We start from the raw sequence: 16596 nt of genomic DNA on the forward strand, positions 1-16596 counted from the left end.
ATTCATACATCAGTATGAAGACTATATATCAATATACACAAATCAAAATATGATACCACAGAATAATGGTGATAATCATGATGACCATGATCATTCATTTCACAAGTGTTATCAAATGCCTAGTAGGCACATGCTAGGCACTATTCTGGGTGTTAGAAGTGCAGCAAGGCAAAGTCCCAGCTCTTAGAATATTTATTTATTTATTTATTTATTTATTTATTTATTTATTTATTACTAAGGCAAAAAATAATGTAGGGTAAAGAGAAAATGAAGTGCGGTAGGTGGGGACAGGTCCCTCATCCATATATAGTGGTCTTTATGTGAAGGTCTCAATAATAGGGTAATATTTGAGCAGAACCCTGAGGAAATTGAGAGAACAAGCCAAAGTGGATATCTGAACAAGGAATTTCTAGGCAGAGGGAAGAATGAGTACAAAATCCCTAGAGAGAAGAGTACTCAGTGTGCTCCAGGAACAGCATGGATCCAGTGTGAGCTAGTGATGGGGAGCGGCAAGAGGTAAGACAGGGAGGGAGAGGCAAAATCTCCCAGGCCTTTTTTCAGCAAAATTAACATCTGTGACTTTAATTTGAGATGGGATACCACGGGAGGACTTTGATCACAGTAATGATATGATCTAGGGAGTCTGCAAGATGAGGACATTCAGTACCAACTTCAAGTCCAAGGACTAAAATGAAGCGATATAGTGTAATGACCCTAAAGTGTTGCCTCCAGTAGAGCACAGCACCTCCTCTCAGAGGCCTATTCCTTTGTACCAGCCTTCTGTGGCCCAGAGCCTGTGCTGTCAGCAGAGTCTGGCAGAAAGCAGCTCATTCTGCCTATTTCCACTCTGGCTTTGGCCGTGCATGTCATGGTGGTCATTTGCCACTCTTTTAGGCACCTCAGTATCTACACCCCTTCTTGTGTTTGAAGAATCCACCACCTCATGAGACAGAGGGTAGCTCTCACTCTAGAGGCTGAAATGCCAAATACTCTACCAGCTTCCTTTGCAGCTAGGACATGGCTCCACAAATAAGACACACCATATTTAGAGGTCCGATAGGAAGGTAGTGGCCTGTGGAAGCATCCTTTCTTCCTCCAGGGCCAGCAATTGCAAAGGTTTTGTCATAATGCTTGTGCTGGCACAGGTGATTGTAGGGCTACAAAGTTGCCGGGTCTGTCTGTACCCCCAGTCACAGAGGCAGTGCATTGTTCTGGTTATCTTTTGCTGCACAAAAAAACCACTCCTTCACAACTACTTGACTATATGCACACTTTCAAATACACACTAAAGTATTGCTAACTGTAGACACAATGCTGTATATTACATCTACAGGACTTATTTATCTTGTAACTAGAAGTCTGTGCCTTTTGTCCAACTTCACCCTTATATCTCCCACCTCTGGCACCCACCAATCTGTTGGGTGTTTCTACAGATTTCTACACAATCTGTTCTGTTTCTACAGTTGTTTTTTATAGATCGCAAATAAAAGTATCTGTCAGACTTATCCTCACTTAGCATCATGCCCTCAAGGTTCATCCATGTTGTCACAAATGGCAGGATTTCCTTCTTTATTGTGACTAAATAATATTCTGCATCTCACTTTCTTTCTTTCTTTCTTTCTTTCTTTCTTTCTTTCTTTCTTTCTTTCGAAAGCTTTATCATTTTTTTTTTTGGTGTTTAAAACACCAATAATTTATTTTATCTTTCACAGTTCTAGAGGCCAGAAGTCTGAAATCAACCACAAAACAGTCTAGCAGTTTCTACACTTACCACATGACCAAGCAATTCTACTCCTAAGTATGAACTCAGTAGAAATTCTACTAAGTAGAACTCACATAACAATTTGTATAGAAATATTCAAAAATGCATACAAGCCAGTGTCCATTCTTTCACACTTCTGGAAGCCTGAAGTCTGAAGTCAATTTCACTGGGTCAAAATCAAGGTGTAAGCAGGGCCAGCCTCTTCTGGAAATTCTAGGGGAGAATCTGTTCCTTGTGCCTTTCAGCCTCTGGTGGCTACTGGCATCCTTGGCTTATGGTGCATCACTCCAATCTTCCTCTGTCAAATCTCCCTCTGTCTCTCCCTCTCTTTTTAAATTTTTATTTTAATCACCTAGTACTCATCACAACATGTGCACTCCTTAATCCCCTTCACCTATTTCACCCATCTCCCCCCACCCCACCTCTGATAACCGTGTTTGTTCTCTATAGTTAAGAGTTTGTTTCTTGGTTTGCCTCTCTCCCTCTATTTTCCCCTTTGCTTGTTTGTTTTGTTTCTTAAATTCCACATATGAGTGAAATCATACGGTATTTGTCTTGCTCGTACTGACTTATTCACTTAGGATTATACTCTCTAGCTCCATCCATGTCATTGTAAATGGCAATATTTCATTCTTTTTATGGCTGAGTTATATTCAGTGTGTGTGTGTGTGTGTGTGTGTGTGTGTGTACACACATACATACTACCTCTTCTTTATCCATTCATCAATCAGTGGACACTTATTCTGCTTCAATATCTTGGCTATTGTAAATAGTGATGCTATAAACATAGGGTTGCATGTATCCCTTTGATTTAGTGTTTTTGTATTCTTTGGGTAAATACCCAGTAGTACAATTGTTGGGTCCTAGGGTAGTTCTGTTTTTAAACTTTGAGGAGCCTCCAAACTTTTCCACAGTGGTTGCACCAGTTTGCATTCCCACCAACAGTACACAAGTGTCCCTTTTTCTCCACATTCTCTCCAACACCTGTTGTTTCTTGTGTTGTTGATTTTAGCCATTCTGACAGGTGTAAAGTGATACCTCATTGTAATTTTGATTTGCATTTCCCTTATGGTATGTGATGATCATCATCTTTTCATATACTTGTTGGCCATCGATATGTCTTCTTTAGAGAAATGTCTATTTATGTCTTCTGCCCATTTTTTTAAATGCTTATTTATTTTTGAGAGGGAGAGGGACAGAGCATGAGGAGGGGAGGGGCAGAGAGAGAGGGAGACACAGAATCCAAAGCAGGCCCTAGGCTCTGAGCTGTCAGCATAGAGCCCAACGTGGGGCTTGAACCCGTGAACCACAAGATCATGACCTGAGCTGAAGTTGGATGCTTAACCAGACTGAGCCACCCAGGAGCCCCTCTTCTGCCCATTTTTAATTGGATTATTCATTTTGGAGGTATTGAGTTTTATAAGATTTTTATGTATTTTTTTTATTCTAACCCTTTATTGGATATGTTGTTTACAGATATCTTCTCCCATTCTGTAGGCTGCCTTTTAGTATTGTTGATTGTTTACTGTACAGAAGCTTTTTATTTTGATGTAGTTCCAATAGCTTATTTTTGGCTTTGTTTCCCTTACCTCAGGGAACCTATCTAGAAAAAAGTTGCGACAGCTGATATAAAAAAGTTACTACCTGGGGCACCTGAGTGGCTCAGTTGGTTAAACACCCGATTCTTGGTTTTGGCTCAGGGGAGTTTGAGTTCTGCATCAGGCTCCATGCTGATAGTGCAGAGAGTGCTTGAGATTCTCTCTCTCCCCCTCTCCCTCTGCCCCTACCCTGCTCATGCTCTCTAAATAAATAAATAATTTTTTTAAAAATTTATTCAGTTTTGAGAGACAGAAAGAGGCAGAGTGCAAGCGGGGGAGGGGCAGAGACAGAGGGAGACACAGAATCCGAAGCAGGCTCCAGGCTCTGAGCTGTCAGCACGGAGCCAGACGAGGGCTCGAACTCACACACCATGAGATCATGACCTGAGCCGAAGTCAGACACTTAAACCAACTGAGCCACCCAGGCGCCCTTCAAAATAAATAAATGAACTTAAAAAAAAGGTTACTGCCTGTGCTCTTTTCTAGGATTTTTATCCTCCAATACCATTTGTTGAAGAGACTGTCCTCCCATTGGATATTCTTGCCTCCTTTGTTGGAGATTAATTGGCCATATAGTTGTGGGTATATTTCTGGATTTTTTATTCTGTTCCATTGAACTGTGTGTATATTTTTGTGCCAGTATCATACTGTTTTAATTACTACATCTCTGTAATATAAATTCAAGTCCAGAATTCTGATACCTCTAGCTTTGCTTTGCTTTTTCAAGATCGCTTTGGCTATTTGGGGTCTTTTGTGGTTCCATACACATGTTAGGATTGTTTGTTGTAGTTCTTTGAAAACTGTTGGTATTTTGATAGGGATTTGCCTTAACTGTGTAGATTGCTTTGGGTAGTATAGACATTTTAACATATTTGTCTTCCAGTTCATGAGCATGGAATGTCCTTCCATTTCTTTGTGTCATCGTCAATTTCTGTCACCAGTATTTTACAGTTTTCAGAGTACAAGTCTTCCACCTTTTTGGTTAGCTTTATTCCCATGTATCTTACTATTCTGGTTACAATTCTAAATGGAATTGTTTTCTTAATTTCTCTTTCTGCTGCTTCATTATTGGTGTATAAAAATACAACAGATTTCTATACATTGATCTTGTATCCTGCAACTTTACTGAATTCATTTTTCAGTTCTAGCAGTTTTTTAGTGGAGTCTTTCAGATTTTCTATATATAGTACCATGTCATCTGCAAATACTTAAAGTTTTGTTTCTTTACTACCAATTTGGATTCCTTTTATGTCTTTGTGTTGTCTGATTGCTGTGGCTAGGACTTCTACTACTGTGCTGAATAAAAGTGGTGAAAGTGAACATTCCTGTCTTGTTCCTAACCTTAGGGAAAAGGCTCAGTTTTTCCCCATTGAGGATGATGTTAGCCATGGGTTTTTCATATATATATATATGAAAAAAATATATATATACGTATATATATATATACATATACATATATATAGCCTTAATTATGTTGAGGTATGTTCCCTCTAAACCTATTTTGTTGAGGGTTTTATCATAAATGAATGTTGTACTTTGTCAGATGCTTTTTCTGTGTCTATTGAAATGATCATATGGTTTTTATCCTTTCTTTATAAATGCGATGTATCACATTGCTTAATTTGCAAATATTGAACCACTCTTGCAACCCAAGAATAAATCCCACTTTATCATGGTGAATTATTTTTTTAATGTATTGTTGGATTCAGTTTGCTAGCATTTTATTGAGGATTTTTGCATCTGTGTTCATCAGAGATATTAGCCTGTCCTTAGCTAATATTAGCTAATATTAGTATTAGCTAATACAGACGTATTAGCCTGTAGTTCTCTTTTTTTGTTGTTGTGTCTTTATCTGGTTTTGGTATCAGGGTAATGCTGCCATCAAAAAATGAATTTGGAAGCTTTCCTTCCTCTTTTAGTTTTTGAAATAGTTTGAGAAGAATAAATTTTAACTCTTCTTCAAATGTTTGGTTAGAGGAGCACCTGGGTGGCTCAGTGGGTTAAGTGTCTGACTCTTGATTTTGGCTTAGGTAATGATCTCACAGTTCTTGAGATCAATCCCCATGTCAGGCCCAATGCTGATGGCATGGAGCCTGCTTAGGATTCTTTCTCTCCCCTTCTCTCTGCCACGCCCCACTCATGCACTCTCTCTCTCTCTTTCTCTCTCAAAATAAAAAAATACATTTAAAAATGTGTGTGTGTGTGTGTGTGTGTGTGTATATATATATACATGTGTATATACATGTGTATATATATGTGGTAGAATTCACCTGTGGAGCCATTCCTTTTTTTTTGTTGTTGGGAGTTTTTGATTACCGATTCTTTATTTTGCTGGTTATCGGTCTGTTCAAATTTTCTATTTCCTCATGTTTCAGTATTGGTACGTTATATGTTTCCAGGAATTTATCCATTTTTGTAGGTTGTCCAATTTGTTGGCATATAGCTTTTCATAATATTCTCTTATAATTGTTTGTATTTTTGTGGTCTTGGTTTTTACTTCTCCTTAGTTGTGACTTTATTTATTTGGGTCCTTTCTCTTTTTTTCCTGATAAGTCTAGCTAGAGGTTTATGAATGTTATTGATTTTTTAGAAGAACCAGCTCCTAGTTCATTGATCTGTTCTATTGTTTTGTTGTTTGTTTTTTTTTTTTTTTTTAGTTTCTATATCATTTATTTCTGCTCTAATCTTTATTATTTCCTTCCTTCTACTGGTTTTAGGCTTTGTTTGTTGCTCTTTTTTTCTACATCCTTTAGGTGTAAAGTTAGGTTGTTTCAGGTTTTTGTTTGTTTCTTGAGGTAGATCTGTATTGCTATAAACTTCCCTCTTAGAATTGATTTTGCTACGGCCAAAAGGTTTCAAACTGTTGTGTTTTCATCTTCATTTCTTTCTATATACTTTTTTATTTCTTCTTTTATTTCCTGACTGACCTGGTTTTACTTTCATTTATTTCCATGTACTTTTTTATTTCTTCTTTCATTTCCTGGCTGGTCCATTCATTGTTTAGTAGCATGTTATTTAACTTCCATGTATTTGTGGTCTTTCTGGATTTTTTCTTGTGGTTGACTTCTACATTCATAGCATTGTGGTCAGAAAAGATGAATGATATTACTTTGATCTTCTTGAATTTGTTGAGGCTAGTTCTGTGGCATAATATATGATGTATTCTGGAGAATGTTCATGTACACTTCAAAAGAATGTGTATTCCACTGTTTTAGGATGGAATCTTCCAAATATATCTGTTAAGTCCATCTGGTCCAGTGTGTCATTCAAAGCCATGTTTTCCTTTTGATTTTCTGTTTAGATGATCTGTGCATTGATGTAAGTGGGGTGTTAACATCCCCACATATAATAATAACTATTATTATATTATTGATTACTTCCTTTATATTTGTTATTAACCATTTTATGAATTTGGGTGCCTCTATGTTGGGTGCATAAATATTTACAATTGTTATATCTTCTTGTAGGATTGTCTCCTTTATTATTATACAGCCTTCTTTGCTCTTATTAGTCTTTGTTTTAAAGTCTGTTTGGTCCAATATAAGTATTGCTACTCTGGCTTTCTTTTGACATCCATTTGCATGATAAATGTTTCTCTACCTCCTTTCTTTTATGTTTTTATTTAAATTCCAGTTATACACACACACACACACACACACACACACACACACCACATCTTCTTTACCTATTCATCAATTAATGGATACTTGGGCTGTTTCCATAATTTGGCTATTGTAGATAATGGTGCTATAAACATAGGGGTGCATGTATCCGTTTGAACTTTGAGTTTCCCTTATGGTACGTGATGATGAGCATCTTTTCATATGCCTGTGGCCATCTGTATGTCTTCTTTGGAGAAAATCTATTCATATCTCCTGCCCATTTTTAATGGGATTATTCATTTTTGGGGTATTGAGTTTTATAAGTTCTTTATATATTTTTGATACTAACCCTTTATTGGATATATTGTTTACAAATATCTTCTACCATTCTGTAGGCCGCCTTTTAGTATTGTTGATTATTTCCTTCACTGTACAGCAGCTTTTTTTTTTAGAAGCTTTTTGTTTTGAAGTAGTCCCTTCCCATAGTTTATTTTTGCTTTTGCTACCCTTGCCTCAGGAAACATATCTAGAAAGAAGTTGCTATGGCTGATGTCAAAGAAGTTACTGCCTGTGCTCTCTTCTAGGATTTTTAGGTCTTTAATGTATTCTGAATTTATTTTTGTGTATTCCACCCCCTCACTTTTAATCTGCAGGTGTCTTTAGGCCTAGAATGAGTCTCTTATAGGCAGCATATAGATGGCTCTTGTTTTTATCTATTCTGTCACTTTTAATTGGAGCATTTAATCCATTTGCTTTCCTTTTTTTTTTTTAATGATTTTCTTTTTTTTTTTTTTTTAATGTTTTTTATTTATTTTTGAAGGAGAGAGAGAGACAGAGCATGAGCGGGGGAGGAGCAGAGAGAGGGAGACACAGAATCCGATGCAGGCTCCAGGCTCTGAGCTGTGAGCACAGAGCCCGATGCAAGGCTCAAACTCACAGACTCTGAGATCATGACCTGAGCTGAAGTCAGATGCCTAACCAACTGAGCCACCCAGGCGCCCCAATCCATTTGCTTTCAAAGTAATTATTGATATATATTTATTGCCATTTTATTACTTTTCATGTGGTTGCTTCTGAAGATTTTCTCTGATACTTTCTTGTTTCTCTCTTTCATGGTTTGCTCATTTTCTTTAGTTATATATTTGGATTTCTTTCTCTTTATTCTTTGTGCATTTATTTAGTGGTTTTGCTTTGTGGTTACTATTAGATTTGCATATTACATCTTCTGCATATAATAGTCTATATTAAGTTGATGGTCATTTAAGTTTAAACGCATTCTTTACTCCTCTCCTCCCCACATTTTAGATATATAGTGTCATATTTTACATCGTTTTATTTCCCAGATTAGGGAATTTTTCACCTATTATTTCTTCATATATATTCTCTGCCCCCTTAGCTAGCCAGCTAGCCGCCTTCTTCTTCTTCTTGGACTCCTAGAATATAAATATTATTACATTTGAAAGAGTCACTGAGTTCCCTAAGTCTATTCTCATTTTACATAATTCTTTTTTCCTCTCTTCGTTCAGTTTGATTGCTTTCCATTACTCTGTCTTCTAGATCATTAATTCATTCCTCTGCTTATTCCATATTGCTGTTCATTCCATCAAGTGTGTTTCTCATTTCATTTATTGAGCCCTTTATCTCTGCTATGTTATTACTTTTCTCTATATTAATGGTCTTACTGATGTCCTCCCCTCTTTCCTCAAGTCCAATGAGTATCGTTATGATCCTTGTTTTAAATTCTCCATCAAGCATATTACTTCTGTTTCACTTAGATCTCCTGCCAACAGCCTTGTCTTTTTCTTTCATTTGCAACAAATTCCTCTGTCTTCTCATTTTGTCTTAGTTTCTGTGCCTGTTTCTCTGTGTTAGGAAAGCCAGCTCTGTCTCCTCTTCTTGAGGGTAATGTCTTTATGCAGAGGAGGTCTTGTAGTGTCCTGCAGTGTAGTGTTCCCTGTTTCCCAGGGCCTAGGGCTTCCAGGAGTATATCTAATGTGTGTTGCCTGCACTCTTGCGTTGTGCCCTGACTGCTTTATCCTTCAGGCCAGTCAACTGCAGATGCTATCTTTGCCTGTTGTGGGAAGTGTTTGGTCCCTGGCCTGAATGTGGCATTTTAATTAGGGGTTCTCTGGCCTGCTGTGGAATGAGACCTGTTGCTGCCACCACTGGAACCATCGCTTTGCAAAACTCCTAGGTCAGGAGGCATAGTGTTGGCAGGGGTTTGGGCCAGTCTTCTGGGGGAAGTGGCCCACCACCTGAGACTGAGGCAAGCATTACTGGGAAGGAAGTTTCCACCAGAGCATGGAAGGGCAGGGTTTAGTGTAAGCAAGTTAGGTAGCGAGTGTCAGCGCTGCACTCGTTTCCATATGTGGCCCTGTGTTTATTCTGGTGTGCAGGGCAAGGAAATGGTGCCTACCGGTTCATTTGTTCCTGGAGGGGTTTCTTCATGAATGCTGCCTCTCTGGGACATGTTCTGAGATGTGCAAATAATTTCCCCACTCTGTGCCCCAGGCACTCTTTAGATTGCTGTTTCCATGTTGTATGTCCACAGACTGTTTGCCCTTTCTTCTCTCCAAGAGCAGCCCCTATGTCCTCTGAGCTTTCCCAGAGCCAAGCATTTGCCTTTAAAACTTTAGGCTTTGAGCCCTGCTTGTTTCAAGAACTCACAAAATTTGGGCACTCTAGCTCTCTAGATTCCCAAGCCAATTGCTATGGGGATTTGTTTTCCCTATGTGTTCCCCTGTGTGTCAGTCTGTCTCCCACCCTTGTCTGTGACTACAGCTCCCTCCCTACCAGCAGCCACACTCTGTTTCTCTCCCAAACCACATTTCTGTACTTTCTGCTTTCTTGGATATGGCCTCTTCTCTACCTTTAGTTGTGAAGTTTGTTCTGCCAGTCTTCAGATCAATTTCTGGGGTATTGAGGATGATTTGATAGTTATCTGGTTGTATTCATGGGATGAGGCAAGCCTAGGTTCTTCCACTCTGCCACCATTTTCCCCTTCTTCTACTTCTCACATTTCTTTATCCATTCATCTGTTGATAAACACTTAGGTTGTTTCCATGTCTTGACTATTATAAATGCTGCAATAAACATGAGGGTGTAGATATCTCTTTGAATAGTGATTTTGTTTCCTGTGGATAAATATCCAGAAGTAGAATTTCTGGATCATATGGTAGCACTATCTTTAAATTTTTGAGGAAACTCCATAATGTTTTTGATAATGGTTGCACCAATTTACATTTCCACCAACAATGCACAAGTGTTCCCCTTTCTCCACATCCTTGCCAACATTTGTTATCTCTTGTTTTTTAATGATAGCCATTTTAACATGGTATCTCATTGTGGTTTTGATTTGGATTTCCCTGACGATTAGTGATTTTGAACATACTTTCATACACATGTTGGCCATTTGTATGTCTTCTGTAGAAAAATGTTTATTCAGGTCCTCTGCCTATTATTTATTTATTTATTTATTTATTTATTTATTTATAGAGAGCTAGTGATGGGGGCGGGGCAGAGAGAAAGAGGATCTTAAGCAGACTCCACACTGCCAGCGTGGAGCCCGATGAGGGGCTCAAACCCATGAACCATGAAATCACGACCTGAGCCAAAATCAAGAGTCATATCCTTAACTGACTGGCCACCCTGCCTTATTTTTAAATCGATTGTTTGGGGTTTGTTTTTTAATTGAGTTGTGTGGGTTTGTTACATATTTTGGATATTAACCTCTTATTGGAGATATGATTTGTAAATATTTTCTTCCATTCCATAAGTCATCCTTTCATTTTGTTGATGTTTCCTTTGTAGCACAGAAGCTTATTAATTTGATGTAGTCCCAATTGTATATTCTATCTTTTCTTGCCTTTCATTTTGGTGTCAAAACCAAAAAAAACTCATTGCAAAGACTGATATTAAGGAGCTTACTCTTTATGTTTTTTTCCTGAGTTTCCTGGTTTCAGGTCTTATGTTCAAGTCTTTAATCCATTTTGAGTTGATTTTTGTGTATGGTGTAAGATAGGGATCCACTTTCATTCTTATGCATATGGCTGTCCAGTTTTCCCAGCACCATTTATTAAAAAGACTATCCTTTTCACAATTGCATATTCTTGGCTCTTTTGTTGTAAATCAACTGACCATATACGCATGGAAAAGACTTCAATTCTTTAAACCTAAAGCATTCCTATTACTGTTATCATCCCTGAAATCAGTTCATGGTTTTTGCAACTATAGAATCTTGGGTCTATGAAAATTACATTCATACATACTTTTTTCTTTTCTCTGATCCAGCATTTTGATTGCCTCAATTGCTGCTGGAGAGGAAGAAATTTCCAGAAGCCCCAAACAGATGTGAAAACTCCATCTATCTTCAGTATGTCAGGCTACATAAGCAGTACCTTACTAAAGCTATCAAAGGACAATTCTTTTTCAGACTCCCAGATCTATGAGCATTGAAACAAGCAATCAGTTGAAATAACAACAAAAAAAGAAGAAAAAGAAGAAAAGAAACAAAGAGTACATGCTGTACATTTTGACTATTCATGAAACTTAAAAGTCCAGAGTTATAATACATAGAGTGAAACATTTAACACAAACACTCAGGTTTTTAAATCCCACATATCTACATACTAATGTTTATGAATAGCTTTCCACTCAGATGCCTCATGTTTGCCTAGAAATATCTAGCCATTACCTTTGTATTTCCTACCTGTCTTAAGGATCAGTGGACAAACATAACTGTCAAACATCATGAGCTCCCCAGAATATTAGAGTTATATAATATTATCAGCCATGATTATGGCCATTAGTATAAAATGCTAGAAAACATGCTTTTTTGGTTTCTTTGTGTGTTTATTTGCCACTGAAGTATAAACATCAACTATCAGGGGGAGAAATGTACTGATTCACCAGGTTAAAATCTCTCAGAGACTCAGACACATTTCCAATGGTTTCCCACATAACTATTTTGGACCATAGTATTTCTACAGCTTGGACTTGTGCCTAATCATACAATCAGATTGCTTCAACCACCCAGATGTATATGGACAAAAATAGTAATTCCATACCAAGTTATTATTAGCTTTTGTTGCTTGAATCATGGCTTGAGATCTATTTGTTTTTAGAAGTGATATTGACATAATCAAATTACAATTAGTTTGAATATGTTCTTCCTAGCTTGTGCCCCCATTAGCAACTCTCAGTTAGAAACCCTCTCATAAATGGACAAAGTATTGTTCCTTAAGCATTATCAGTTTACCCATAAAATTTTATTCTTCTTTAAGGAAGTCTGACCTACTGCATATGTTATAGTAATGAGCTTTTTAAGTATAAAACGTTGATTTTAGATGTAGCTACTAACTACTATTTTAGGTCAAGGGCTTTAAAGTTGAAGCCAATCACCCAGCAGGATAAGAGATTCTGAAATAGTGAGAATTAAATATTACACACAGTATTAGAATCAGAACAGGCAAGCCCATGGTATAACATGGCAATGCCCTTTATCTAACAGGGAGCATGAAGTATAGGGGTCACTACATAAATGTGAAATGTGCGTGTATTAATTTTAGTGGCCATTTGGAAAGTTCTGTTTCATTTGGTTTTAACTAAGTTTCAAGTCTTCAGATAACAATTCTACACCACCTAAAATCCTTTTTAATAGTAGATATTATATTAGATGTACAATTTGTAATATACAAATTAAGTATATTAATTTGAAATGTACCTGTTAATAACAAATGGTGTGTCATCATTCAGAAGGTATAAGTTGGGTGTTACTTTTAAAGACAGCATTTGGAGTTTTCCCAGACTAGCAGTTCAGATTTAAAATGAGTTACTGGCTCAATTAACCCTTTCGTGAAGTAGCAATTTTAGGAAATCAAGCCAAATTAAATGTGGGGCGGGGGGAGGGGAGGTGAAATACATAATCTTTGTTTTGTCAGTTTCCCATCTTCCCTTTCATTTTTCCCTCCTCATTCCTGATGCCTCTGCTTTCACTAGCTTCCTATCTTACACCCCTCTTCATCCAGCTATTCAACAAATCTCCAAGTAAGTTTGAACCTGATAGCTTTTTTTTGCCATGTCATTGCTTTTATTTATATTTGAGAAAACAAAGTATATTTTAGCTCAATTTTCAAACTAATCAAGCATTTGTGAACCTGATGACTTGTTAAACAAGATCCAAGAAATACCACTAACAGTAGAATTTCAGGTAGATGGTGACAGGTTACGATGGTAATTGGATCCAGTAGGGGTGGTTGGAAGGCCTTGGAAATGGAGGTTTTTGAATCCCCTATCTGCCTCCTCTTAGGTTCTAAAGGTCAGAGATGAAGAATGTTAAGAACACCCCATCATTACTGTTTTTGCCTATCACAAACTTTGGCCAGACCAACCCCCATCCAACGCCCTTGAAATAGATACACCAGAGATACTAGCTTACCCTGACCTATCATTTTTCTGTCAATAAAACATTAATAACTATAAATAACTTAGAATACAATTACTGGGGGGAAATGGCAAACCAAAAGCTCCTTCCACATTGACAGATAAAAGCAACATTTTAAATCAGATCAGATTGAAGTACTGACAATATTTAATAAAATGTTTCTAAGCAACAGGGTAGAAGAATCAAAGAGCTTCAACAGAGCTGACATTAATAGAAAGAAAAGGGATCCAAAAATAGCCTCATTTTCTTATAAGCAATTCAGTCTGCAAGGTAAAACAAACTCCTTTCCAAAACAGCCTCCTGAATAATAATCTCTTTCCAAACATCCTGTGTTTGGCCTCAGCATGGGAAAACCATGATAGTAGCCAACTTTTAATATGTATGAAAAACTTGGGGAGTAAGTGCTGGGGAACAGCAATGATTTCGATGCCCTGGCCATGTGATGAACCCTTCTTCAACTCTTGGTTACCAAGATAACCACAAATAAAAAGGAATGCTTGATTTCTCTTGTATATATGTTCTAAGTCCATCTAAGTGGAACTTTTTAAATCCCATTGCTAGTGGCACCTAGCTTTGTCAGCAAGAAATTTACAGAAAGAATTTACAGAAATTTACAGCAAGAATTTACAGAAATTCAAATGTCTGTAATAAGCCAGGATGATTCTTAATAGATTCGAGTCAAGAGGAGAATATGTGATCTTTCCCTGTCACCTTAATGCCATAAGACCAAGAATGATTTTAATACTTGTGTATCAGTTTTCTCACCACTGTGTCTTTGAAATTACAGCTTAGGAATCAGTAAACATTCTCATTAGCTTTTTCAAGAGATGAGTACAGTGTGGGTAAATGTCCTTTTTAAATAACAGTTTGTAGAGAAGGCCTGTGGCATACAAATGTTTATTCTCGCCTCTCTTTTACTCTGCATTAAAAAAAGGGGGGGGGGTGCCTGGGTGGCTCAGTCAGTTGGGCCTCTGACTTCGGCTCAGGTCATGATCTCACAGCTTGTGGGTTCGAGCCCCTTGTCAGGCAGGCTCTGTGCTGACAGCTCAGAGCCTGGAGCCTGCTTCGGATTCTGTGTCTCCCTCTCTCTCTCTGCCCCTCCCCCATTCATACTGTCTCTCTTTATCTCTCCCAAAAATAAATAAACATTACAAAAATTTTTTTAACTTAAAAAAAAAAACAACCATGTATAATGGGCTCAAGAAAGAAAAAAAGGAGAACACTGTGCAGGCTACTGGTCTGACTGACAAACCAGTATTGGATACTTTGATTTCTGCATTTCTGCTGCCAGCTACAGGCAGAAATAGAGTCAGGGAAACTGTACAGATCATTTCATTGGAGAAAAAGATGTTTAGTAAAAAACACATATACATACATTCAGGGAACCATAGTTTTTAGGGTTATGTGATGATTAACCACACTGAAAAACCTCACCAAAAATATACATTGTGTGATGATTTATACAATTAGGCCACAATACTTTGGTCCCACCAACTTCCAGCCCAAGGACTGCATACCGCCTGCCAAAATGTGCCTGACTTTCCTCCATGCCATGTCTTTCTACACTCCAAATACAAATTCTAAAACTACTGCTTTGCTCTTTCAAGCCATCATCAATTTTAAAACTAACTTAACCTAATCCAGTGTTTTTACACGAGTTTCCTTGGTGGACATTTTTTTAAAGTGCATTTATGTATTTTGAGAAAGAAAGAACGCAAGCAGGGGAAAGGCAGAGAGAGAAGGAGAGAGAGAATCCTAAGCAGTCTCCTCACCATCAGTGCAGAGTCCGATGTGGGGCTCAAACCCACTAACCACGAGATCATGACCGAGCCAAAATCAAGATTCGGATGCTTAACCGACTAAGCCACCCAGGAACCCCCCTGCCTCCCTTGGTGGACATTTTTAAGACATGGGTTTGATGTTATGGTTTTCATTGTTTTTATTATTCCTATCACTTTTTTTTTTTAACATTTATTTTATTTTTGAGACAGAGAGAGACAGAGCATGAATGGGGGAGGGTCAGAGAGAGGGAGACACAGAATCTGAAACAGGCTCCAGGCTCTGGGCTGTCAGCACAGAGCCCGACGCGGGGCTTGAACTCACGGACCGCGAGATCATGACCTGAGCCGAAGTTGGCCGCTTAACCGACTGAGCCACCCAGGTGCCCCTTCCTATCACTTTTTAATATATCTCAGTGAAAGGATAAAGTCATCCAAAAGTAAAATGTCTACGTTTTTTACAGAAAATGATTAGCACAATGTCCATTTAAAATCATTTCCACAAAGCCTGAAATTAAGCTGCCAACTGCTCCTACCATTTTTCTAAGGTAGCCATTATAATGTTCCTCCCCCCACTTTTTAAACTATTATGCATCTTAGGTTCTCTAATAACTACTTGAGGGAGTCAGAGATGTGAGACTAAAATTGAGTGCAAGGTTAATGTTCTTTTACTCAGCCTCCATCCCTAATACTCTGCTGATATAGCCATTTTTCATTTTAATAATATAATGGTGTTTTCGTTCAGACATATTGCCTACATTAATGCTGTCTTTCCTGATGTCAGCATGTATATTTAAATTGTGCCACACCACACAGAAGAATATCAGGTCAGCCATAGCTCATGGCAGTAAAAACGTGCTGAATTGATGGAGAAATTAAACTGCTTCTAATTATATATTGCTTTTTATCTTTGAGAGTCAAACTACAAAATATGTTTTGCATTATTCTAGATTATTACCCTTAAAATGCCTCCTGTAGGTAAATCAACTGATTTGACTTAACATGGAGAGTATCTTGCAGATAAATCCTGCATGGCAGGGTGTGAGTTACCATCCACCGCCCCCCCACCCCCCGCCACCCATTGCTTGCTTGTTCTTCAAGAGCCCAAGCTCTTAAATCGTTATTTAAGACATTGAGAAATAGTGTTGAACCATGAAATATTCTCTCCAGGCACAAGAACTTTGGGGAATAGCAAAGAACACTGAAACAAGAAACAGAAGACTGTTGTCTTCTTACCTGGCTCAGCCAATAACTAGCTATGTGAACACAATTTAGACCACCTTTATTGCCATTCTATATGCTCTAAGTGGCTCGCAGTTACCACGCAGACCAAATTCAAGCCCTCGGTGTGGCCTTCAATTTCAGCCACTGTTCTACTCCAACTGTCTAATGGGTGATCTTGTGTAGGGGTGAG

The 16596-nt window shown here is 37.9% G+C and overlaps 1 protein-coding gene and 1 long non-coding RNA gene across 9 annotated transcripts in view; one reads left to right on the top strand and one right to left on the bottom strand.

Moving 5' to 3' along the window:
- MFAP3L (microfibril associated protein 3 like) overlaps positions 1 to 11738 on the top strand; it is a 69682-nt gene extending 57944 nt beyond the window's left edge. For all 6 annotated transcript variants that reach the window (XM_042935088.1, XM_042935087.1, XM_042935086.1 and 3 more), the window contains one exon: positions 11253 to 11738. In XM_042935088.1, coding sequence (XP_042791022.1) covers positions 11253 to 11417 — 165 coding nt within the window. In that variant the 3' untranslated portion in view covers positions 11418 to 11738. The remainder of the gene's footprint in view (positions 1 to 11252) is intronic.
- The window catches only part of LOC122217710, a 154005-nt gene that overhangs the window by 20718 nt on the left and 116691 nt on the right, over positions 1 to 16596 (bottom strand). The gene's annotated exons all lie outside the window — the stretch shown is intronic.

This window comes from Panthera leo, chromosome B1 (assembly GCF_018350215.1).
Source record: "Panthera leo isolate Ple1 chromosome B1, P.leo_Ple1_pat1.1, whole genome shotgun sequence".
NCBI classification, from domain to species: Eukaryota; Metazoa; Chordata; class Mammalia; order Carnivora; family Felidae; genus Panthera; species Panthera leo.